At 39.7% G+C, this 24598-nt stretch overlaps 1 protein-coding gene across 4 annotated transcripts in view; it reads right to left on the bottom strand.

The window, feature by feature from the left end:
- Positions 1-303: 303 nt before the first annotated feature.
- LOC122676925 (guanylate-binding protein 2-like) overlaps positions 304-24598 on the bottom strand; it is a 105070-nt gene continuing 80775 nt past the window's right edge. Inside the window, exons 1-11 of one of the 4 annotated variants that reach the window (XM_043876523.1) lie at positions 21322-21560; positions 16090-16298; positions 15477-15604; positions 14443-14552; positions 10279-10475; positions 9693-9935; positions 6879-7159; positions 5262-5474; positions 2167-2269; positions 1629-1822; positions 304-636 (exon numbers count right to left, since the gene is read on the bottom strand). In XM_043876523.1, coding sequence (XP_043732458.1) covers positions 523-636; positions 1629-1822; positions 2167-2269; positions 5262-5474; positions 6879-7159; positions 9693-9935; positions 10279-10475; positions 14443-14552; positions 15477-15604; positions 16090-16279 — 1773 coding nt within the window. In that variant the 5' untranslated portion in view covers positions 16280-16298; positions 21322-21560 and the 3' untranslated portion in view covers positions 304-522. Of the gene's footprint in view, positions 637-1628; positions 1823-2166; positions 2270-5261; positions 5475-6878; positions 7160-9692; positions 9936-10278; positions 10476-14442; positions 14553-15476; positions 15605-16089; positions 16299-21321; positions 21561-24598 lie in introns of those variants that run through there. The other 3 variants (XM_043876518.1, XM_043876519.1, XM_043876517.1) reach the window with 3 other exon arrangements.

The following is a 24598-nucleotide window of genomic DNA, read 5'->3' as shown; positions in this document are numbered from 1 at the left end:
CATGTGACCTAGTGACTGCTTGGCAGGAGTGATGCTTAACTGTGCTCCATGACTTTGTACACTCCCATCAGACTTTTCCTGTGTACACAACACTCCAACTCCATCCCAGTACCAAAGTAAATCCTTGAGTAAGACCATGGAGCTGAGGATACCTAGAGGGGTGGTTTATGTGGGGGAAACAGTCTGCACTGAATAGAACACCTCTGATATCCCCAAATTGGATGTAAATGTATCCCAATTACACAATTAAAAGTCTCTCTAGAATCAATATGCATGATTTCAAATATAGGTTCTACTGAGGTATCATACTAGTCATTTATACTATATTTAATCATGAATTGAATTCTTCTATAGGTTAAAAACTGAATGCACATTTTATTTCATCTTTGCAAACTTTAAGCCTCAATGAAAATGCATCTTATGACTTCAAGTTTAGTGGCAATTGTTTGACATCTTGAAGGTGCTCATTCAACTTGTTCTTAACAGATAGAAGCTGGTTAGGAAATTATGGTCCTTAGGTTTTTAGAGAATATTACATGGTCCTGTGTCTTCCTGTTTCTTCTGGAGGGCTATAATCTCTTTATGAAGTTTCATGCTCTCCTTTTGGAATCCCTCCTGGAGAAGTTGTCCCTGTTCCTAAAAGGGAAAGTGGAGACTGAACACACAACTTAAAACATTTCCCACACTTGCTAAATTATACCTATATTAATCCCTCATGGGTTGTGAAACTTCTTTTTGAAGTCTTTTCCTCCTTTAATTTTCATTATATCCCTCTTTCTTAAGTCTACTATCAAAATTTTTCTGGGATTTATTTAGCTTCAGAAATATTCTTCTCTTATGGTTTCTAAAATATTAGTGAACCCTAGAATTAATTTTTTACCTCCTTCAACCTGAAACAACAGTCTCTAAAGAAAAACTGTCCTTTTCTATCTCAGCTCTATATCACATGAACTCCCAAATGTATATCTAAGAAGGCAAGGAAGATGAAGGAACACCATAGGAAGGTTACTACAAAATTCAGAATCACAGCAGATGTTTGATCAGGGAATTTAGTACAAGTATCCAAATTTTGGTAGCAGAGATAACAGAAATAAGTTGAGGAGGTAAAGCCTACACTGGTCCATTCTATATTACAGGGTAGACATCCCGACTCGGCACAGATTTGGAGAGTAGCCTGGAGAGCAGCCTGGAGAACAGCCTGGAGAACAGGAAGAAACTAGCAGCCTGGGTATGCAGTTAATTGTACGATATGGAATTTCCTGGTGTCTCAGATGGTAGAGAATCTGCCTGAAATGCAGGAGACCTGTGTTTGATCCCTGGGTCGGGAAAATCCCCTGGAGAAAGAAACAGCAACTCACTCCAGTATTTTTGTCTGGAAAATCTCATGGACAGAGGAGTCTGGTAGGCTACAGTCCATGGGGTTGCAAAGGGGTCGGGGACAACTTAGCAACTAAACAACAAGATAGACTTCAATAACCAGAGATGGTTAGGGGTAGAAGCAGTAAGGGAATGAAATGTCTACTAGTTTTTGGGCTAGAACAGTCCTTAAACTGATATAATGCCCTAACTTTTAAGAGCTTTTGATTCAGCACAGCGGAAGGTAGAATGGAGATGCTACAGTTGAATACCTGAAGTTTAAGGGCTAGAACCCTCTCTTGGTCTGCTATTAACTGGGCCCTCTCCTTTTCCATCTTCTCAGTCAGTTGCTTCATATGTTCCTGATAACTCGCTTCTTTTTCTTGCATCATCTGTTGATTCTTCTTTTGCATTTCCTCTAACATTTTGTTTGCAGCTTCTGCAGCTTCAGACTTCATACGTTCCACTTAAGAAGAAAAATAAGCATAGAAATATGAGAATATTAATTTATTTTTATAGCTTTATTTCTGCTTTCACCCTTTTTACTTGTTTGCTTGTCTCATGAAGAAAGACTCTTGTGTTTATTTTTGCACTGAGCAATCAGAATCTGACTGCCAATGCAGGAGATGTGAGTTGGATCCCTTGGTGGAGATTCCCTGGAGGAGGGCATGGCAACCCACTCCAGTGTTCTTGCCTGGAGAATCCCAGGGACGGGGGAGCCTGGTGGGCTTCCGTCTATGGGGTCACACATAAGAGTCAGACACAACTGAAGCGACTTAGCAGCAGCAGAGTGTTTTCAGCTGTTCTCACCTTCAATCTCTTTTTCCTTTTCTGTCAGCGACTGATCAGTCTGTAGAAGTGCATCAGCCACACCCTCTTTGGAATCCAAGTATTTCCTCAGTGTCTCTTCTGTCTATTGATGCAGACCAAGTTAGAATTAGGAAATAGAGATTGTGGGTTAAAGTAAAATTTAGCAGTACATGTTTCAATTCAATTTCTTTTTACCCATTTTAGAATTTATTAATGAATACTATCTCAAACTGGCTTAAACCCCAACTCTAGATACACCCTCAAATTTGCCTCATTCTCAGTCACCCCAATGTTAGAAATGTAATCAGTAAAGCTGATCTTCTAATAGTATGGATTACAAACCTTATGGCTGTTCTTTACATCAGCTAATGGTATTTGCTTTGGCTTCAAAATAAAACCAACAAGAGCCCATCAGTTGTAACCTATTTCTCCCAAATACACTGGTCCAGGATAGTATCTCTTCTTGCCTGGACCATGGTATTAGATTCATAATTGGTCTCCCTACTTCCTTCTCCTCTTGCTCCCCTACAGTCTGATTTCCTGAGAGCAGCTAACGTTGTATCACTTTAAGAAAGATCACTTCACTCTGATGCACCAAATCCTCTGCTGATTTTCCAGCTCTTTTCAAGTAAAACTGAAACTACTCTCAGGGCCCTCCAGGATACTATCTGATTATCTTCTGGCCTTGAGCATCTCTCGACCTTACCTCCTGCCACCTCTTTCTTTGCTCATTGCCCTCTTGCCACATTTGTTGGACATAAACCAATTCGTCCTTCTGGGATTTTCGTTGTTTGAAATTATCTTCTTTTAGATGCTCACTTGGCTTACTTCCTGACTTCCTTGAAAACTGTTGAAGCAGCACCTCACCAGAGAGGTCCTCTCTAAAATTCTACATATAAAATAGGACCATGTTCCCTTCCTCTCCTGGACCTGTACCCTACTTTATTTTTCTTCAGGGCAATTTTTATCTCTGTGATAGCAGCTTCTAGAGTCACCCTAATATTTTTCTCCCCTTCGTTCTTAGTAATAGAACCTATTTTTTCCCAATCAGGGCACATCATAGGCCATGATAAAATACTGCATTTTTTTTAGACAACCTCCCTGGTAGCTGGAGGTGGCCATAAGATTAAAATTTGGCTAATACCACTTATGCAATGGTATTATATTGGGCTTTTTGCAGATCACCTTAAAGAGAGTTGATCCAGAGACCTTTTACTCTTCTGTTTTCCCCTTTTCTTCCCATCTGTAATATGGAAGGAAGGGGTGAAACTCCAACAGCCATCTTACACCATGAATTGACCTTGAAGATGGAGGCTGGGTGCTAAGGTGCTGGAGCAGAATAGGAGAGTCTGGGAACAGCATGACTGTGGAATTGTCATAGCAGCCTGGACCCCTCTGCCTTACTTCTTGTATATAAGAGAGAAAGAAACTTCTGTGTTCTTAAGGCACTCTTGTTTTGTTTTTAAGTAATATGTGCCCACAAAGATCTAAACAGACATTTCTCCAAAGAAGACATACAGATGGCTAACAAACACATGAAAAGATGCTCAACATCACTCATTATCAGAGAAATGCAAATCAAAACCTCAATGAGGTACCATTACACGTCAGTCAGGATGGCTGCTATCCAAAAGTCTACAAGCTATAAATGCTGGAGAGGGTGTGGAGAAAAGGGAACCCTCTTACACTGTTGGTGGGAATGCAAACTAGTACAGCCACTATGGAGAACAGTGTGGAGATTCCTTAAAAAACTGGAAATAGAACTGCCATATGACCCAGCAATCCCACTCCTGGGCATATACACCAAGGAAACTAGATCTGAAAGAGACATGTGTACCCCAATGTTCAATGCAGCACTGTTTATAATAGCCAGGACATAGAAGCAACCTAGATGCCCATCAGCAGATGAATGGATAAGGAAGCTGTGGTACATATACACAATGGAATATTGCTCAGCCATTAAAAAGAATACATTTGAATCAGTTCTAATGAGATGGATAAAATGGGCTCCATTATACAGAGTGAAGTAAGTCAGAAAGATAAACACCAATACAGTATACTAATGCATATATATGGAATTTAGAAAGATGGTAATGATAACCCTATATGCAAAACAGAAAAAGAGACACAGATGTATAGAACAGACTTTTGGACTCTATGGGAGAAGGCGAGGGTGGGATGTTCTGAGAGAACAGCATTAAAACATGTATATTATCAAGTGAGAAACAGATCACCAGCCCAGGTTGGATGCATGAGACAAGTGCTCAGGGCTGGTGCACTGGGAAGACCCAGAGGGATGGGATGGGGAGGGAGGTGGGAGGGGGGATCAGGATGGGGAACACATGTAAATCCATGGCTGATTCATGTCAATGTATGACAAAAACCACTACAATATTGTAAAGTAATTAGCCTCCAACTAATAAAAATAATTGGGGGAAAAAAAAATATGTGCCCAAACCTAATTCTAACTGATATAACCTGAGTATACTGGCACAGAAGCGTAGTTACGAGCCCAGAGTTTCCTATTAGAGTTTCCATTTCAGCTGTACCACTTATTGCCTGTATATCTTAGGTGAGTTATTTTACTTCCCTCAGTTTTCTTATTTATAAAATGAGGACATTGATATCATGTACTTCATAGTGCTCTTGTGAGGATTGAATGAGTTAAGCCCATTTGTTTTCTAACACAAAATAGCTCTATAGGTGAACTGCTATTATTATTAGATTTGCTGTAAGCTATACTTTGTTGATTGCTGATGAATACTTTGAAAGAACTTGCTTGTTGTTAAACTGCACTAATCCCAGTTATATACATATAGTTAGGCCTGAGTAGAGAATTTTTGTATGATTGAATGACTAAATTATTGAATAAATTCTGCAAAACTTTTTGAGGCTCCCATCTGTGCTTCCAAGAAACACTACCATGGGATGAATCTGCTATTCATCTCATGGTAATCTCTCCTATTGAGTAAATCAGTGAATAGTCAATGAAAGCCACAGGCACCATTTACCCATTGCATTTTTGTTGTTCCCACTGTAGTTTGAAAGAGTCACATCAACAAGGCCCCAGAAATGGTGATCAGTAGGTAATTTACCTGTACCCCCTTTCTGGGGACCTGGTGGTACTTATCCTTCAGCTCATTCATCTTCTTAATAAATAGATAATAACCTCCTGGTTTAGAAAATGTTCCCTGCTTCACATCTTCATATAGAGGATGAAAAATGTCGTGAATTAAAGCCATGCAGTAATCTGAGGATGCTTTCATGTTCTGTCTACAAAAGTCATGTCGCTTTGCTTCTAACTCGTCCTGTGAGGCGAAAAATAGCACAAATGGTACATTGAGCCATGATGAGGATGTGAACCAAGGTGGATTACTGGGAAATGCTTCTCCTGCAGAGAATGTGGCACATAAATATAACACTCCCCCTCACCATGATGGGAGAGTCTAGAAAATTGTTAGATAGAGTGTTGGTTTAAAAAATACATCTACTTCTCTTTGTGCTTATCTGAAGCTTTTTTTCCCATTTTTTTTTTCTTTTAGCTTCAGAGAATGATTCTCAAATCATAAACACTGCTCCATTTGAAACTTCTCTTTTTAAGTCCCTAATAGTTTACCACACAATTGTCCAGTATGGCAGGCCTGCAGAAAGTTTCTGGTTCCACCAATTTGTGACTTAGTGACACTCAACCTTCATGAAATGAGATTTCTTTGTTAAAACACAGGAAACTGTATCTATCTTATAGATTCCCTGTCAGGATTATATGCAGTGGTATAAAGTGTTAAGCCCAGTGACTTCTCTGTAAGTGCTCAAAAGGGTCAATGATTAGTGGTACATTGTTTAAAATAATAGTATTTTGGCATATTTTCTCAATATAAGGCTAATGAAGGTAATGGAGATTGTACTGCAGTTAATGTCTGTATGGAGAAAGCCTACAGAACAGCATTTTTACCTGCATTCAATTATAGAAGAGAACTTGCATGTTTCTTTGGTCTAGAAAGACATCCATAGTCTGCTGACCTTCACTATTTAGTTTCATCAGAACCTTTGAAAGCAGGAAGGTATGACTTGTAAAATTCTACCCTACAAGTCAGGGAAGGGATTGTCATCTGTCAAATGATAATTTGTCATACAACAATCCTTCCTTAATTTTAAAGAACTCAGACTCAAGTCCTCAAATAGCATTCTAATGATTGATTTCTCTTTCTTGTCTTTCTGAATATTTATTGTTGCTTTACATTAAGCACAATATGTTTTTAAGGTTTTCACAAAGAAGCGAATCCTCCTATATTATTAGCATGGAATATGAAAGCACTGTGTCTTTGACTAACTTTAAATAAAAAAATAAATTAAAATAATCTTATGTAAATGCAGTCTTACAGCTTACTTGTTTGATTAAAATATGGCATCTATAGGGTAGAGATTAATAGATGAGGATATTTTTAATAACCATAGTCAGTCATGGTACCATAGTCTCCAGGACTAAGGCTAAGAACAGTCTATTCTTTTAGTAAAGAGTGCAAATGAGTACATAAAACTGAGGGCTGCTATCCCTGGGTCTGGGAGGACTACTTGTAGCAAGAAAGGCTTATTCACATTGTTGTGTGGAAGACACCAATACAATATTGTAAAGCAATTATCTCCCAATTGAAAACAAAAAAGAGAAAGGCCCAGATTTTTCATCCTCTCACTAACCAGAATAGCAAACATACCCCTAATTTTTTTTGAAACACTTGGTCCACATCCTTGAAAGAGTTCTTCATGAAGACTTCAATGGCCTCTTTCTCACTGGCCCTGTGCAGGTCCAACAGCTCCTGGAGGGTTTCCGTGGGCAACTTCAGCTTTTGGCCCATCCGCTGGTCATAGTGGGCAATGGCCTTTTGCACTGCAGCCAAGTTCTCGGTCTCGGCCAAGGCCAGGACTGCATTCTCCAAGCAGGGCAGATCCCCACTGCTGATGGCATTGACATAGGTCTGCACCAGGCTCTCTAGACCTATGAAGGGAATTTAAAAAACAGTGACTAAGAGTTGGTGAGACAGAGGAACAAGCTGTGTTAGTTTAGTCCTGAGCATGCAAATTTAATCATTCTGAGTCAACTGATAGTGCACTTTTTATGCTTTTCAAGTGTTACAAACAGGAATTTTAAGAATTTTAAAGAAGAACTGTGATGGAATATTTTGTTACCCTCTAGGTTCAGAAGAGTTTGAAGCTTCCCTTTCCTCCTCCTTCCTTCGCCCAAATGGAAGCTATTGGAATGAATGGGTTTGAGAAAGGGTATTTTGCAGACAAGATGGTAAGTCTTAATCTTTTCTTAGCCTTCCTGAATCTCCCTTTCTTTTTTAAATGAGTTTCCCCTCCTTTCTCAATTCGAAGTAATATAAAGGTCAAGGAGACATTTTAATGTACACAAGCACGTGTGTATGTAAATGTAAGTGTACATGAGATGCATCTCACTAATTCTGGGTCTGGCCTAAATAAGAGGGTCTTCCTAGATATTCTTTCATCAGAGCTCCATGCAGTGTGATCAATTCATCCAAGTTTGCCAGGGAATTCTGGTTTTAACACTGAAAGTCTTACATACCAGTAAATCCCAGCCTTGGGAAACTGGAGTGGATTGTGGCCCTACAAGTACTAGTTCTTTACTCCAATAAGCTATCACCTCATACTGGTCAGAATGCCATTGTTCAAAGGTCTACAGATACCAAATGCTGGAGAGGGTGTGAAGAAAAGGGGACCCTTGTACACTGTTGAAGGGAATGTAAATTGATGCAGTCACTATAGAGAACATTATGGAGGTTCCCTAAAAAATGAAAAATAGAGTCCTCTTATAACCCTGCAATCCTAATCTTGGGCATATATACAGAAAAAACTATTATATGAAAAGATGCATGCACACCAATATTAATAGTAGCACTAAAATAGTAAGGACTTGCTCAGTCACTTTAGTCATGTCTGACTCTGCGACCCTATGAATTGTAGCCCACAAGACCCCTCTGTCCATGGGATTCTCCAGACATGAATACTGGAGTGGGTTGCCGTACCCTCCTCCAGGGGAATCTTCCTGACCCAGGGATCAAACCTAGGTCTCCCTCATAACAGGTGGATTCTTTACCACTGAGCCACCAGGGAAGCCCGTCAGGACACAGAAGCAACCAAATGTCCATCAACAATGAATGGATAAAGACAATATGGTACATATATACAATGGAATGTTACTCAGCCATAAAAATGAAACAATGTGATTTGCAGCAACATAAATGGACCTAGAGATCATCATACTAAATGAAATAATCAGACAGTGAAAGACAAATATCACATGATAGCACTTATAGGCTTGTGTGCTAAGTCACTTCAGTCATGTCCGACTCTTTGTGACCCTATGGACTGTAGCCTGCCAGGGTCCTCTGTCCATGGGATTCTCTAGGCAAGAATACTGGTGTGGGTTGCCATTTCCTCCACCAGGGGATCTTCCCAACCCAGGGGTTGAACTCAAGTCTCTTATGTCTCCTGCATTTGCAGGAAGGAAAATCAATACTAAATAATCCAGATCTAAACAACTTCATCCATTCTGGAAAACTATTCCTCCTCCATATATTTCTTTTAGTAAATAACATCTGTTCAAGTAGTTGTTACGCTCAGAATCCTGGAGTCAGCTTAACATTGCCATATCATTTCTTCCACACACCCACATACCTTCTATCATCAAAACATATGGATTTGACATTCAAAATATGTGAGGATTCTGTTAATTTTGACAGTCACTATTGCCACTACCTTAGCCTACATAGGCGCCATTTATTAAAAAATATTGCAAGTACCATTCATCTTCTTGTTGCTTCATGTACATCTCTCCAGCACAGTATCTATAAAACATTCTGAAGGACTGTATGAAACATAAATTACATATCTTTACCTCTTTGCCTGTCATTCCTCAAGATCTTTTCATGGGCTCAGACTTTAACCTCTTTGAAGTCACCCAAAGGTCCTTTCAGTTATAGTTCCCTGTACTTACCAGTGTTTAATCATTAGGGTTACATAAATTGTTTAAGTACCTTTTGTTCCCATCATGTTGGAATGAGGATTACGCCCAGTGCTTGGTACATGGCAGGCACTCCTAATCAGTGCCTAACCACACATTTTTGCATTGATTAACAAAATTGTGTTAAGGTGAGAGGCAAAGCCTCACATACATGGAATATTTGCCTTTTCCTGACTTTGTCAATAATATACCTCTCCTGGAAGGAAATTTCATAAAAAGGGAGTTGAGAAGTTGGTGGAGAAAGTTACTACATCAGGATTAGATTCTAGTTCTTTCTCTTTGTTCATCTGACTCATGTGAATATTAGATAATACCAGAAATAGTTTTAGTCCATATGTAAAATTCACAATGTGACCCTTGTTGTGTGTTTTCCTTGGCATCATTAGACTCTGTATTTGTCAGAAGTAATCCTCGTGCCTCCCACTTCTGTTGTCTACAATGGGCAGTAGGAGAGTCTGGGTAAGGAAAGAGAGTAAGAGGGACTCACGAGGCCCATTGACTGTGATACCGCCTGAGAGAGTCTTGGCCTTGGAATGGCTGAGGATGTAGAAGCAGAAGTCTGCAGCTTGTTCTCTGAATTCAGGGTTCAGATCTTCCTCTTGTAGCTGCTCCAGGTGGATAAGGTACTTCCTATGAGCAGGGCGATCAAAGATGAAGCACTTCTTCTCTGGGAAGAACTTTCGGATACATAACCGAGGTTCATTAAAAGTTTTAGTTTTTTTATCATCTCCTAGAGGAAAGAAAACCAGAGGTTTTACAACTTCAGGCTACTTCAGATATATACCCTTCAACTTTGTAATTTGCACAAATCCTATATAAAGAGGTAAAAATTAACTAATCATGGATCAGACCCAATAATTAAAGGGGTAGAGGAATGAAATTTCTTTCCTGCTCCAAGAAGGAAGTAACTTAAAATTAGATCGCACTGATTTGTCTAAGAAACGTTTCATTTCCTCTAATAGAACAGCCAAGATAGCAAAGTTATAAAATTATAATTTTCAGCATCTACATTGAAATGGTCATTCTGATACTGTTTTCTCTTTTTTTGTTTCCCAACCATGAGTCCTAGTAACCTTGTTTTAGCTTCAGTGACTTTTCCAGGTACTCATCAGCAGTGATGGGCTGTCCATCTGCTTCCAGTTCCAGGGAGAAATCTCTCAGAGTCCACACAAAGTCTGGAAAAAAGCCTACAAAGTTGGCTGAGTCTTGGACCTCATGTTTATCAGGTGAGGATTTTGCCCTGATTCGATGTGTCAGCTCTGTCACATAGCTGGGATGCTAACATAGGAAAACTGCAGAAAAGGAGTAGCACCTTTTATGCTATACTATTCCCCAAAGCTTATCTAAAATAATTTTTCTTAATTAGCTCATTCATTCATTCCACAAACATTTATTGAGCAATTACTCTAAACCAGGAATTGTCCTAGGGACAAATAACATTGTGATGAGTCAGAAAATGCTACCATCTACATTCTAGTAGGACTTCCCTGGTGGCTCAGAAGGTGCCTGCATTGCAGGAGACCCAGGTACAATCCCCGCGTTAGGAAGATTCCCTGGAGAATGGAATGGCAACCCACTCCAGTATTCTTGCCTGGAGAATTCCATGGCCAGAGGAGCCTGCCTGGCTACAGTCTATGGGGTTGGAAAGAGTCGGACACAACTGAGTGACTAACACACACACACACACACACACACACACACATTCTGGTGAGGGGGACAGATGATAAACAAGTAAACAAAAATATAATAAACCTGAGATTTTGAAATAGTTGCCTTGAAGAAAAATGAACCTCAGCTAAACTTTAGAGAATAACTGTGCATAGTGCTGGTTTATGTGGCGGTTCAGGTAAGTTCATTCTGAGGTGATCATTGTGCAGAAATCTAAATGAACTGAGAGAAGCTGCCATGTACTAATCCACCGGAGAAACCTTTCTGGCAGAGGAAATAGCTCCTGCAAAACCTCAGATGGGAAACCATTGAGTGTGTCTAACATATAGCAGGGAGGCCAGCGTGGCTTGGGTAGAAGTTCTGGAATAGCTAGGGTTCAGACTAGGTAGGCACTGTAGGCCATAGAAAGTGTTTGAATTTTAATCTAAATTTAATGGGAAGGCACTGAGAAGCTTTAAATTGAGAGGGGAATATGACCTGATGTTTGTTTTTAAAACAAAAACTGGCAGGTGTTTTGCCTATGAGAGGCAAGAGAGAAGAGAAAGAGAAGGTTAGGCAGTTTAGAAGATAACCCAGAGGCAAGAAGATGGAAGCTTAAACTGAAATTACCATTGAAGAAGTGGTGGGAATTAGCCAGCCTCGGCAAATACCTATGGCAGGAGAGCTGATCAGACTGTGAGTAATAGTTTGTAGGAAATAAAGAAAGTAATTGCCTAGGATGAATACTAAGCTTTTGATCCAAAAATCTCTATGAGTGCCATGGAAATTTACTGTGATGTTGAAAGAGTGCTTCTGGTCAAAAATTTAAGACTTTTCCAGAGATAATCCCACACACATATGGACAGCTTATCTTTGACAAAGGAGGTGAAAATATTCAATGAAGAAAAGACAGTCTCTTTAAGTGCTGGGAAAACTGGTCAACCACATGTAAAAGACTGAAACTAGAACACTTTCTAACACCATACACAAAAATAAACTTGAAATGGATTAAAGATATAAGTGTAAGACCAGAAACTATAAAACTCTAGAGGAAAACATAGGCAGAACACTCGATGACATAAATCACAGCAAGATCCTCTGTTACCCACCTCCCAGAGTAATGGAAATAAAACCCAAAATAAACAAATGGGACTTCATTAAACTTAAAAGCTTTTGTACAATGAAGGAAACTATAGGCAAGCTGAAAAGACAGCCTTCAGAATGGGAGAAAATAATAGCAAATGAAACTGACAAAAAATTAATCTCCAAAGTATTCAAGAAGCTCATGCAGCTCAATACCAAAAAAGCAAACAACCCAATCAAAAAGTGGGCCAAAGAATTAAGCAGAGATTTCTCCAAAGAAGAGATACAGATGGTTAATAAACACATGAAAAGATGTTTTACATCACTCATTATTAGATAAATGCAAATCAAAACCAAAATGACGTATCATCTCATGCCAGTCAGAATGGCCATCATCAAAATGTCTACAAATAACAAATGCTAGAGAGGGTGTGGAGAAAAGGGAACCCTTTTACACTGTTGGTGGGAATGCAAGCTGGTACAGCCACTATGGAGAACAGTGTGGAGTTTCCTTAAAAAACTGGGAATAGAAGTGCCATATGACCCAGAGATCTCACTGCTGAGCATACACCCCAAAGGAACCCAAATTGAAAGAGACACATATACCCCAATGTTCATTGCAGCACTATTTACAATAATTAGGACATGGAAGCAACCTAGATGTTCATTGGCAGATGAATGGATAAGGAAGTTGTGGTACATATACTCAATGGAATATTACTCAGCTATAAAAAGGAACACATTCAAGTCAGTTCTAATGAGGTGAATAAAACTGGAGCCTATTATACAGAATGAAGTAGTCAGAAAGAGAAACACAAATACTGTATATTAATGCATATATATGGAATTTAGAAAGACAGTAATGATGATCCTATATGGAGGGCAGCAAAAGAGAAACAGATGTAAAGAACAGACTTTTGGAGTCTGTGGGAGAAGGCCAGGGTGGGATGATTTGAGAGAATAGCATTGAAACGTGTATGTTACCATAGGTAAAATAGATGGCCAGTGCAATTCAATGCATGAGACAGGACAACCAAAGCTGGTGCTCTGGGATAACCCAGAGGGGTGGAGTGGGGTGAGAGGAGGGAGGGGAGGTTCAGAATAGGGGAACACATGTGTAACTGTGGCTGATTAATGTCAATGTATGGCAAAAACCATCACAACATTGTAAAGTAATTATCCTCCAATTAAAATACATTAATTTTTTAAAAAAAGAATCCCCCATATATTTCTACTTTAATAGTGTCAGAAGCATGATATTATTTAATTCATTATAGTCACTTAAATATTTAAGACTTTTGTGTTGTTTTTGCATGTTAAGTTTGAGATGTTTCTTACACATCTAAATGGAGACTTGTAATCAACTAGATACACAATTTTGTACCTGAGAGTGTGGTCATGATTGCTCATGCAAATGTTACGGTAACTGACATGGTGCTAGTAAAAGTCCAAGGCTGGATGAGATGGACTAGCGACTAAGAAAAGAAGAACAGAAGCCCAAGAATCAAAGAGCTACCATACTTAAAGGCCAAGAAGAAGCTGAATGAAAACATGAGTTTTAGAAGATACCAAGGGTTTGGCAATGGATATTGTAGGGGAAAGTCATCAAATATGACTGAAGTTTTGTCCCCTGAGGTGGACCCAGGCAATGGAAGTACGCTCACCCTCTTTTCCATCTTTGGAATGTGCACTGCACTTGCCTTCCCCATGCTGGAAGCTGCACAAGGACACAGCTTCCTTGAGATAGTAATGTGGTGCTAAGACCATCTGGACTGTGTACTCACCGGGACAGTTTAGGCATCTAAAAAGACTTTTAAAATTTGGCGGGTGGATGTGGAAACATGTTAGTCTTCCAGTCACGTAAGAAAGGATACCTAAGTAAATTCCCTTGCTTATTAAACCTGCCACCTGCCAATCTCAAGCGATCTGCCATCTCCTTTTGTCTCTCCTTACTGGCTGGGTGAGCTTCCCAGGTGGTACCAGTGGTAAAGAATCCTCCTGCTAATGCAGAAGACTTAAGAGACATGGGTTTGATCCCTGGGTTAGTAAGATCCTCTGGAGGAGGGCATGGCAATCCACTCCAGAATTATTGCCTGGAGAATTCCTTCGACAGACGAACCTCGTGGGCTTACAGTCCATAGGGTCACAAACAATCAGACATGACTGAATCAACTTAGTGCACACACACACACATGCTGTCTAGGGACTGGGGTCAGCTTCAGGTTACACACAGGAAACCCCTGAGGAGATTGTGACCCCAAAATATGAACTCAGATGGGAGGCATACAGAACCTTGTGCAGCTAAGTGTCTGAGGATGATGTGTGATCAGAAAGGCTTGGGCTTCTGGTGGTGACTGAGGTAAACAGGGATGGTGAGCATAAGCATAATGGGGTTCATTAAGAAGGGGACTCCCAAATTCTTCTGCAGTGGACCACCACTGTAACTGGTGACAAAGTGAAGCTGTTCTTTTCCGGATTTCATGTTGTCTAGTCCACAAAAAGGATACTGTAGTTGGTCCATGGCCTGCTGATTGATGGTTCCCATGCTGTTGTATACAAAGGTGCTGCTCAGGAGAACCGCCAGGGCAAAGATCCAGGAGTCATTCTGGTTGTCTCCCTAGAAGTCATTGGAGAAGCCACACCAAGTAACTAAGAGCACATGATTCCAGTTCAGATGGAGAGACTCTGAACCCAGCTGTCTCTATTTGGAGACACATTAATCATTTCCCTATGCAAAGTTTTATCCATATGTACATGATTTTAAAAACATAAAATCAATGGTATAGTGAAATTTAAATAAGACTTTATATAACTGCATATGAACGTGTAAATCAAATAAGCACTTGATCAGGTAATAGAATTCAAACCTATCTCCTGAACTGAGATTATGATCTTCTGTTCCCATGATATGACATGATGAAGCACTTTTAAAACAGTAGTTAAAATGTACCCCTTTAACAAGAGTTTTCTAAGATTTCTAAGAGTAGTAATGTATGATCCTTTATGAACAAAGCTGCTGTTATCAGGTCTTATACTCTGCTTCTCTCACTAACTGTACAGCTGTGGATAACACTATTTCCACCATCTTTCTGGATTCCCACTCTGATTAGTCAGACATATTTTTAAATTTTCTAGTTAGGTTTAGAGACACCTTCAGTAGCTTTATCAGAATGTTTTCCTACAATATGAAAGGAAAATGACTTTAAAAGTCATTAGTCATTATTTTATGGGTTACAAAAAATATCAGTGGGTCTTACTGACCACTCTCAATGCTTATATGTGTGGCCAAGATATGCAACAATTCTTAAATTAGCCCATTATTCTCATACTTAGTGCTTAGTGCTCTCACATAAAGCTCACTTTGGATTGCTTCAAATTGTATTTGAGGTCAAATCTTGAGCACAAACAAGTTAATAAAATAAGATAAAAATATAATACATTAATAGTATATATTTGAAGCACAATTCAAAGGGTGGGAAGTCACAGTGCAAGAAGGGCTACTGATTTGACATAAACAGGATTAGAAGATTTGTTTCTTTACCTTCTCCACATCCCCCAGGCCCTCAGTATCAAGCAGAACCAGAGCATGGTCTGGCTTCTCGGGATGAGGCATATACCACATCCAGATGCCCTTTGTATGTGACTGCACCGTGGAGCCCAGAGAGAAGCCTGCAAGAGGGTGTGGGGAAAAGAGAGGGTGGATTTTTAATAGCAGATGGATTAGATCTGGAAATTGAGAGTTTAGTTAATAAAATCAAGGTTTAAAAAAATAAATGAAAGCATAATCAATATTGATCTTAATTGTGAGAAAAAGAATTTAGAACATTCAGTAGAAACTGAAATATTTGTATTACCTTAGAGATCATTATAAGCTTGATGTTAATCCACATACATTTTAGTAAATTTCTTATTATTAACTATGCTAATTTCATCTATAACTACTGTACTCCTTTCAGGAAGGCAAGTTTATACATTAAAGAGGAAGTTAAGGCAAAGTGGGAAGAAAGAGTCGACTCTTGTCCTCCAGCACAGAATGAATGTTAGAAACCCACTCCTCCCAGGTCTCTCACTTCCTCTCCTCACATCACTGTGCTGCGTGCTGGGAGTGTGGTTGAACAGAAGGGACTTGGCTGGGCTCTGCCCGTGTCACTCACCCTTGTTCTTCCCAGCCAGCTTGTTCATCAGGTAGGACTTGCCCGTGCGGTAGAGGCCCACGATAGCCACCACCACAACAGGCTCCCTGATGGCAGACAGGATCTTCGCAGTTACTGGATTAACCACCAGTCGCCCATTGACATTCTCAATGAGGCACTCTGGGGCTGGCATGTGGATCTCTGAGGCCATGTCCAGGGTGTCTCCTGATCTTCAAGGGAAGAGATGGCATGGAAACCAACATTTAGTCAGTGAGCTGAGTGAGAACTTTACAGTTAGGACCAAAATTTGGTTTTCTTTTTGAACTTTGTTCCTTGTGTGTTTTAAAAAGCCCCATGGCCTCTTTAAGCTTGTCCCATAGACTAGCCCACTGGTTCTCTTTAAAAATAACTTTATTTTGAAGGAGCTTACCCTTACACAAAATCATACATTGGAAACAGAAAACTTCCATATGCCATTTCCCCAGCTACCCTATTATTAATATCTTATGTAACCATAGACAATAATTGAAACAGGACTTTCATATTAAAACAACACTGTTAACTAAGCTACACAATTTCCCCCACGTCATCAGTTTTCCTTTTGTCCCAGTTGTTTTTCTCCTAGCTTTCCCTTTGTTCCTAGTGTCCTTTTCTGACCCAGGATGCAATTCAGGATCCTTTGTCCATTCACGCATTACCTTTAGTCTTCTCTCATCACTGGCCGTTCTTCATCTTTATTTTGTCTTTCATGACATTATCATTTTAGAAGAGTATTGGCCTGTCATTTTGCAAAATATCTCTCTGTTTGGGTTTTTCTTATGGTTCCTAATAATTAGATTGAGTTTATATTTTTCCTTTTTTTGGCAAGTATGCCGTGGTTGTGATGTTCTGCCAGTCTCAGTGTATCGTATCAAAGGTTGTGTGATGTCTATAGAACATACTCTGGTGCTGTGATGTTAACTTTGCTCACTTACTTTAGGTGTTGTCTGCCAGATTTCTCCACTGTAAAGTCACAATTACTTCCTTGTAAGTACAAAAGTTAACACTGGGGCAGATATTTTTGAAACTGCAGATATATTCTCCTCAAAGTTTCATATTGTTTTTTCAGTGCTGACTTTAACATCCACTAATGATGATTCCTGTTTGCAACAGTTATTACTGTGGTGCTTGACTGTAGGTCTTTTGTACTTCATTCCTTCAACATTAGCTGAGGTTCTACTTCAAACAAGAGCAGTCCTCTATTTTTTTCCCCTCATTTAATTATTTATTTGTATCAGTGTAGACTCATAGATATTTATTTATTTTATTCTGTAGGGTTTAGTACTTTACTATCATTCCCTTGTCTCTCAGTGGTAAAGAATCCACCTGCCAAGCAGGAAAGGCAGGTTCGAATCCTGGGTTGGGAAGATCTGGGAGAAGGAAATGGTAACCTACTCCAGTATTCTTGCCTGGATAATCCCATGGACAGAGGAACTTGGTGGGCTATAGTCCACGGGATCACAAAAAGTCAGACACAACTTAGTGACTGAACAACAACAAACAAATTGTTATTTACTTATTGTTTAATTTGCCCCAGATTTGTTCTTTGAGAGCTTCTTCAGCCTGGCTCCTGGGTGGTTTGGCTACACTTACATCATATTCTAAACACTTTTTTACTTTGTAGCACCACAAGGTATTCCTGGTCCATCTTGTTCTTTGCCTGAATCAGCTCTAGATTTGGCCATTTCTTCCAGGAACCTGATTCTTTTCTTTGGATAACAGAACTTTGGTGCCAGGATATAACATTAGGTGTGTACCTTACTTCTAGGTCCCCTCAGTGGACCAAATAAAGAAATGCATATATGAATACTAGCACATGTAGATACATCTATATTTATTTATTTCTGTATACAACCTTAATTTCCTGCTGATGTTTTTATTTGGAGGATAATTGCTTTACAATGTTGTGTTGTTTTCTGCCATATAACAGCATGAATCATTCATAAGTATATATATATATATCTCCCCTCCCTCTTGAGCCTCTCTCTCACCCCACCATCCCACCTCTCTAGGTTCTCACTGTGTGCCAGGCTGGACTCCCTGTGTTATATACTGCTCATGTTTCTTATTGCAGTTAACACAACAGGAATTACTCAGTCTTTACCTTTCAACTCCATACTCTGACTATGTAAGCCACAACTATTATTATCATAAATTTGCTTATGTGCTCAGTCCTAGTATACGTATAAAATCATTTCAAAATTGGTAATCTATATCTTGGTGATAAATAGATTTACTAATTAAAGTGCATTATTAATATAGTTATTTTTGTCTCTGACCTAATATATATAGCTAAAGTACTGTATTCTGAAGTTCTTAGATTAGTTCTTTCCTTCCTCATCCTCTTGAGCTGGTAGTTTATTCATTTGTAACACAGTCAGTTTCATTTGTTCCTATTTGTGCTTCATTTAGGACTCCCCCACATCTTGGTTGGGCTTCTGGGGTAGCTCAGAATTCGCCTGCCACGGGAGAGACCTGGGTTCAGTCCCTGGGTTGAGAAGATCGCCCAGAGAAAGAAATGGTTACCCACTCCACTATTCTTGTTTGGAGTATTCCATGGACAGAGGAGTCTGGCAAGCTACAGTTCATAAGGTTGCAAATAGTCGCACATGACTGAGTGACTAACATTTTCACTTATTTCACATCTTGGTTAATTGTAGTATATGACTATTTTTTGAGTATGTGAAATATTATGTAGTTCTCAGAGTCAAAGCTTTCCAAAAAGGTGAAGGTGAAAGAAAGTGAAGTCTCTCAGTCGTGTCCGACTCTTTGCGACCCCATGGACTGTAGCCTGCCAGCTTCTCTGTCCATGGGATTTTCCAGGCAAGGGTACTGGAGTGGGTTGCCATTTCTTTCTCCAGGGGATCTTCCTGACCCAGGAATTGAACCCAGGTCTCCCGCATTGCAGGCAGATGCTTTACCTTCTGAGCCACTAGAGAAGCCTACTCCATTAAATGTATATACCATAGTTTACTTAACCACTCCTATGTGTGGGCACTTAGAATGCTTTTAGTGTTTTTCAATTATAGTGCTGCAATGAATAACCCTGCTTTCATATTGTTGCAGCTGTTTCTTCAGAACAGATTTCTGGGAATGAGGTTGCTCTGTCAAAAGGTAAGAGTATATACTTTTTTGTTGCTTATTGCCAAATTCTTTTCCAGAAGAAGGGTATACCAGACTGCATTTCCACTGGCTCAGCTTGTATCACATTTCCATAACATGGAGATTTTTTTCCTTGTGTCTCACATCTTCTGACTTCATTACAAAATTTCCTTTCAAAGATTTTCACCTTCAAATTTTGAGCTTTGGACAGGACACCCTGAGCTGTCTCACCTCAGGCATATGTAAAAGGCAGCCTGCATCTGGGGAATATTATGTCAAACATTTATATAATGTGAAACACATGCCATCCTAACCCAGTCTTGGACCTGGTTTCTCCCAAGTCTGTTCCTGAGCAAGCTCTGGCTCAGACTGAGACTCAGGGTCCCCAGTGGCTTCCTCCTCTCATGGAGAGGCACTCCTGAGCTGCCACAGCCCACCCTGTTTAGCGACTCACTGGTTCTTAACTGTTAATCTGCATCTGAATTCATGTGTTTTCACCCAAGACTGATCCCTCTAATCTGAATCTCACTCTTTATGACAAATTGAAATTACAGTGGAGTGATCATAGTTCAGACATACAAAACTAGAGTTGAGTGCCATTAAGAATTTAGTCTAAGACACATCCCGGCGCCATGGAAAGCTTGAATTTGCTCTGACCTGTATCACACCTAAGCACACCGTCAGCTGTATTTGGGACAACATCTGCTACCTGCAACTTTATGGTTCAGGGCTCCCTCCTCCCCCCACCCTGTGGAACTTTAAAACCATTTCAGGAATTTAAAGCAATTTAAAATCAATTCTGCAACCAATTCAGGTCCTGACTTTTTGCCTTAATTATAATCCTTAACGCAGAATTGTAAATAACTGATCTTAGTTTTGACCTTTAGAAACTTTTTCTGTTTTGTTGTCAAGAGGAACACAAGTTTTTAAGTGTTTCTTGAACTCATCTCCCAGGCTGCAGTCCTAATAAACCTTCAATAAAACACCTCTTCATTCTAATCAGGTCATCGTTTCCGAAATTTTTGTTAACACTCTATATTTCACTCAATTATGTTACCAGATTTTGACCTCCTTGTGTTTGAAGATTGATTCTTTATTATCTCTGCATATATCAACTGGCATATTGCTTTTAATTACCTCAGGTAATGAAGCTACTCTTATGAAACATGATCTTATAAATGATCATGTTTCCTCTTTGAACTCTGTTCTATATAAAGTATTTATTTGCACGATTTTGACCTCTTTAACCAGGACTTGATGCTTTGATAATTTTATAGCATTGAGAGAAGTTGAAGTTTTCTTTTAGTAATGCCCTACTTACCTTGTTAACCTCAATGTCTCAATCCCTGTAACTGAAAGTGATCATGATAAAATTTTATTAACTTTTTGAGATACCAACAAAGACAGACTAAGGGATGCTGGTTTTTATTTTTATCCTATAAGAAAGCATGATTGCTTCTATTATAGTTGATTACCTCTGACTTCTGGCTGAAGACTGGAATCTTATATGATGCCAGTCTTGCCACCTATCTGGATTCCCAATTCTCTAGGGATGGCTAAAAAAAAAGCTTTTTTTTTTTTCTTCTGTGATAGTACTGTACTCATTTCCTCTTACAACAGTGGCCCACCAGGACTGCTGGCAAGAAGATTGTCTGGTTTTTAACATGAGACATAGCACTTTTATAAAATGAGAATCAATCAGTTACTGACCAGAAAAAGTGGCTGCACAAAGATTTTGTAAGCTCCCAATTACAATAACCTGTAGGCTTTTTTTGTAGACCCCAAGTTCTAGCATGTGGAAAGTTTCCAATAAAGACAGAAGTGAACTCTGAGCTTTAGTTAGTGGGTTTTATCAAAGAGAAAGACACTTTAATAAAGTATCAAGAAAGAATCTTGAAGCATCGCCGGCTCTCAGTTTAGACTCTGCCTCTGCTGGAACCTAATTCACCACAGAGCTCAGCAGTGGGCACTTAGAGGACACCCTGCTGCCCAACATCAGACTTTCGTATGAAGTCATGACAGATCCGGCTCTGCGCAGCCTGTCTCGGTATAATTTCTTTAGAGAAAGTAGCTGCCTCCTGTAAATCTCTTCCCACCCAGCCTCAGTCTTACCCGGTGGAGAGATTCTGTAGAGGTGAGCAGAAAGCTGCCTCAGCTGGAAGGTTAGAAGAGCTTGTCCTCTTCGTTTTTTGTCTGAGTTTAGCTGTGCTGGTTTCACTTTTCTCTCTCACTGGCAATTTGGGCTTTATTTTATCCCTCCAATCTCCTGGCACTTCCCAGATTTTCCTCAGACACCCAATGATAAGAAAGCAAAACTGTTCGGCAAAGTCTGCAAAGAAATAGACAGCCCTGAAACTGAAAGTAGAATCTAAGGCTACAAAGGGACTGCAAGAGCTGTGCTAGTGAGAGAGCGTGACATGATTTCTCAACTGGAATCTTCACATTTTATAATTAGAAAACATCTTAGAGACTGCTGAAAAGAAAAATGAGAGAAAGATCCATTGGGTCAATTAAAATAATGCTGTTTATTTCTTGTTTGGAGACAGTTTGAAAAGTATTAATATGAAAAAACCTAATATAACAATTTTCTAGGTCCAATTAGATTCAGTCACACTGTAGCTGGTTACTCATGTTTAGTGAGAGAGGACTGTAAGTTCTCCGGAGGAACATTTTTAATTCTCCATACCTGACCCTAGTACTGGTGCTTAGTGCTTAATAAGTAATAAAAAATGAGGTTAGATTCCATTTTTTGCACACTTGATTCATACCTAGTGACAACTTCTTTACATATATTTTCCCTTCTTAGTCTTATACCACAACATTTTTACCACAATATTATTTACTTTTACCACAATATTAGAGAGATTTATAATGTGTTAAAATCACAAGGTAGTAAGTATGATTGAACCCCCAAAGTCTTTCTCCAGAACCCATGCTATCAACCAACTTATTTAATACTTCTGTTGTTGCAAAGTGAACAACAACAATAATAATATTTCTTATTTATCAATTTCTTCCTAGGCCAAACTCTTTACATATTATTACCTATTACATATAATATTTAGGCAGCTTGAGTTTGCAGTAGTCCTTGGGCCCTTTGGGGCTTCCCTTGTGGCTCAGCTGGTAAAGAATCTGCCTACAATGCAGGAGACCCGATCCCAGGGTTAGGAAGATCCCCTGGAGAAGGAAAAAGTTACCCACTCCAGTATTCTGGCCTGGAGAATTCCATGGACTCTATAGTCCTTGGGGTCATGAAGAGTCAGACACAACTGAGTGACTTTCACTTTCACTCTCTTTCCCTCGGGCTCTTTTGATTGAGGACTTCCTTGGGACTTTGACTTATTCTTTTCGTGGCCTTCCAGCTGTTTCAAGGCCTCTGTGCTCTACATCAGGAGGTCTAAGCCAGGATTCCCCAAAGGTCATTCTACTCAACAGTGAGCCTCTGGAATGCTCCTTGATAAAATATTTCATGGCCAAGTAAGTTTGAGAAATCTCTTGTTCCCCTGTTAGGGCTTTGCCAGGAATAGAAAAGAGCGGAGGGAAGAAGGGAGGGAGGGAGGAAGGGTTCTATAACTTACTTCTCACATAATCCTTTTTCTCCTTCAAGTAACTGATGCTTCTGTATACTGCTCTGTGTTGATTCATATAATCTTCTCTCAATGTTCTACCCATTTTCAGAGTTTGAGTTAAATTCTTTGAGTGGTTTCGTTACCCTTTTCATGCTACCAAGGTCCCACTTATTAATCTGATTGTAGGCACCTGGGAAGAGCAATTTTTCTTCTCTGTCTTTGGAAGTACCTAGCAAACTTCTCAGCACATAGATGATGCACAAACACTTTTGATATAACAACCGATGATTGAAAAACAGTGGCACCTAAATGTAATCAAATCCATACTATACACTGCCGGGAGCCAGCACACGAGATCCCACCCATGACAAGGTCATGAGAAGACCTGACAAGCAAGGCAGATCAGGACTTCAGGGATTTCAAAAAGCTGCCCTGGCACTCACCTTAAAGATGATATCTGTCTTTCTGATGCTTACTATATTAGACTACTTCCTAATATCTGTGACACAGGTAGAAGGCCTTCCCCGATCTCTTTCCAAACAGAATCAACTTAGAACTTTAATCAGTATGTCCCCCGGATGGTGGTACCCTATTAGATTATCCAGGATGAAAGGAGTGTTTCAATCTAGACCCCTTTACTGGCATTCCAGCCTGCTTGGCAAATGTGTACTAACGCACATGACTGCTAACAACACCTTAATCATGAACGGCATAAAGAACCTGATCACACAAAAGGCCCTAATAGGCACAAAGCCCTTTGAGGGTGAGGAAGCCCTATTAGAGAACACAAAAATTATTATTCTAAACATGGTTATTGGATCAACATTTGCTTGCTGTGTTTTTGCTCTTAATGTGCTGAGGTTGTGCAGTGGAAACTATTGTTAATATAGTTAGAGATTTAGAAAAATAAGAGTTTAGCCCTAGTGTGGAAACAATAAGATAATTGTTAATTTTAACCAAGAGTGCTAAGCAGAGGCTACCTCACCGGAGCCACAGAGTCTTTGTGTGGTAAACTTTTTAGATAAATTTAGCTGAGAATTTCTGCAAAAAGACTGACCTTTGTGTTAATAGGATTGTATTCCTACTATGTTGAAACCTGCTGTACCACGAGACTGCAACTTTTCTGTTTTCTGCTAAGCTCAAGGCAAAATAGAACAATAAAAAATAAACTACGGAAAACAGTTTTGTATTCACCCAGGTCATAAAATGGAGAAGGCAATGGCACCCCACTCCAGTACTCTTGCCTGGAAAATCCCATGGATGGAGGAGCCTGGTAGGCTGCAGTCCATGGGGTCGCGAAGAGTGGACATGGCTGAGTGACTTCACTTTCATGTTTCACTTTTATGCATTGGAGAAGGAAATGGCAACCCACTCCAGTGTTCTTGCCTGGAGAATCCCAGGGATGGGGTCACACAGAGTCGGACATGACTGAAGTGACTTAGCAGTAGCAGTTAGCAGGTCATAAAATGCCAATGGGCCCCAAGGCCAGAGATAATGTACTAAAATCTACTATGGAAAAAGACTCTCATAAACAAAGAAATATGCAGAAAACATCCTGATCTCGTAAAGGGCAAACTGACGTAATGTTAAACTAAATCTGTATGCTTATCTTTCACCTCCCCTTAAAAAATGTACTAACTTAGGGTATAAAGGCTACAGTGAAAAATAAAGCAAGGCCAGACCCTGCTGCACACCCCAGTCTGGTGTCTCTCTCCCTCTCTCTCTCGCCGACGCTGTTCATCCTGAGGGTACCCCTGGATCCTGCTGAGGCTGGACCCCGGCAATACATGAACCTTTGTTTCATGCACTTGGTATTACTA

Source organism: Cervus elaphus, chromosome 20 (assembly GCF_910594005.1).
Source record: "Cervus elaphus chromosome 20, mCerEla1.1, whole genome shotgun sequence".
In the NCBI taxonomy this organism is placed as follows: Eukaryota; Metazoa; Chordata; class Mammalia; order Artiodactyla; family Cervidae; genus Cervus; species Cervus elaphus.
This window is presented reverse-complemented; position numbering and strand designations above follow the sequence as displayed.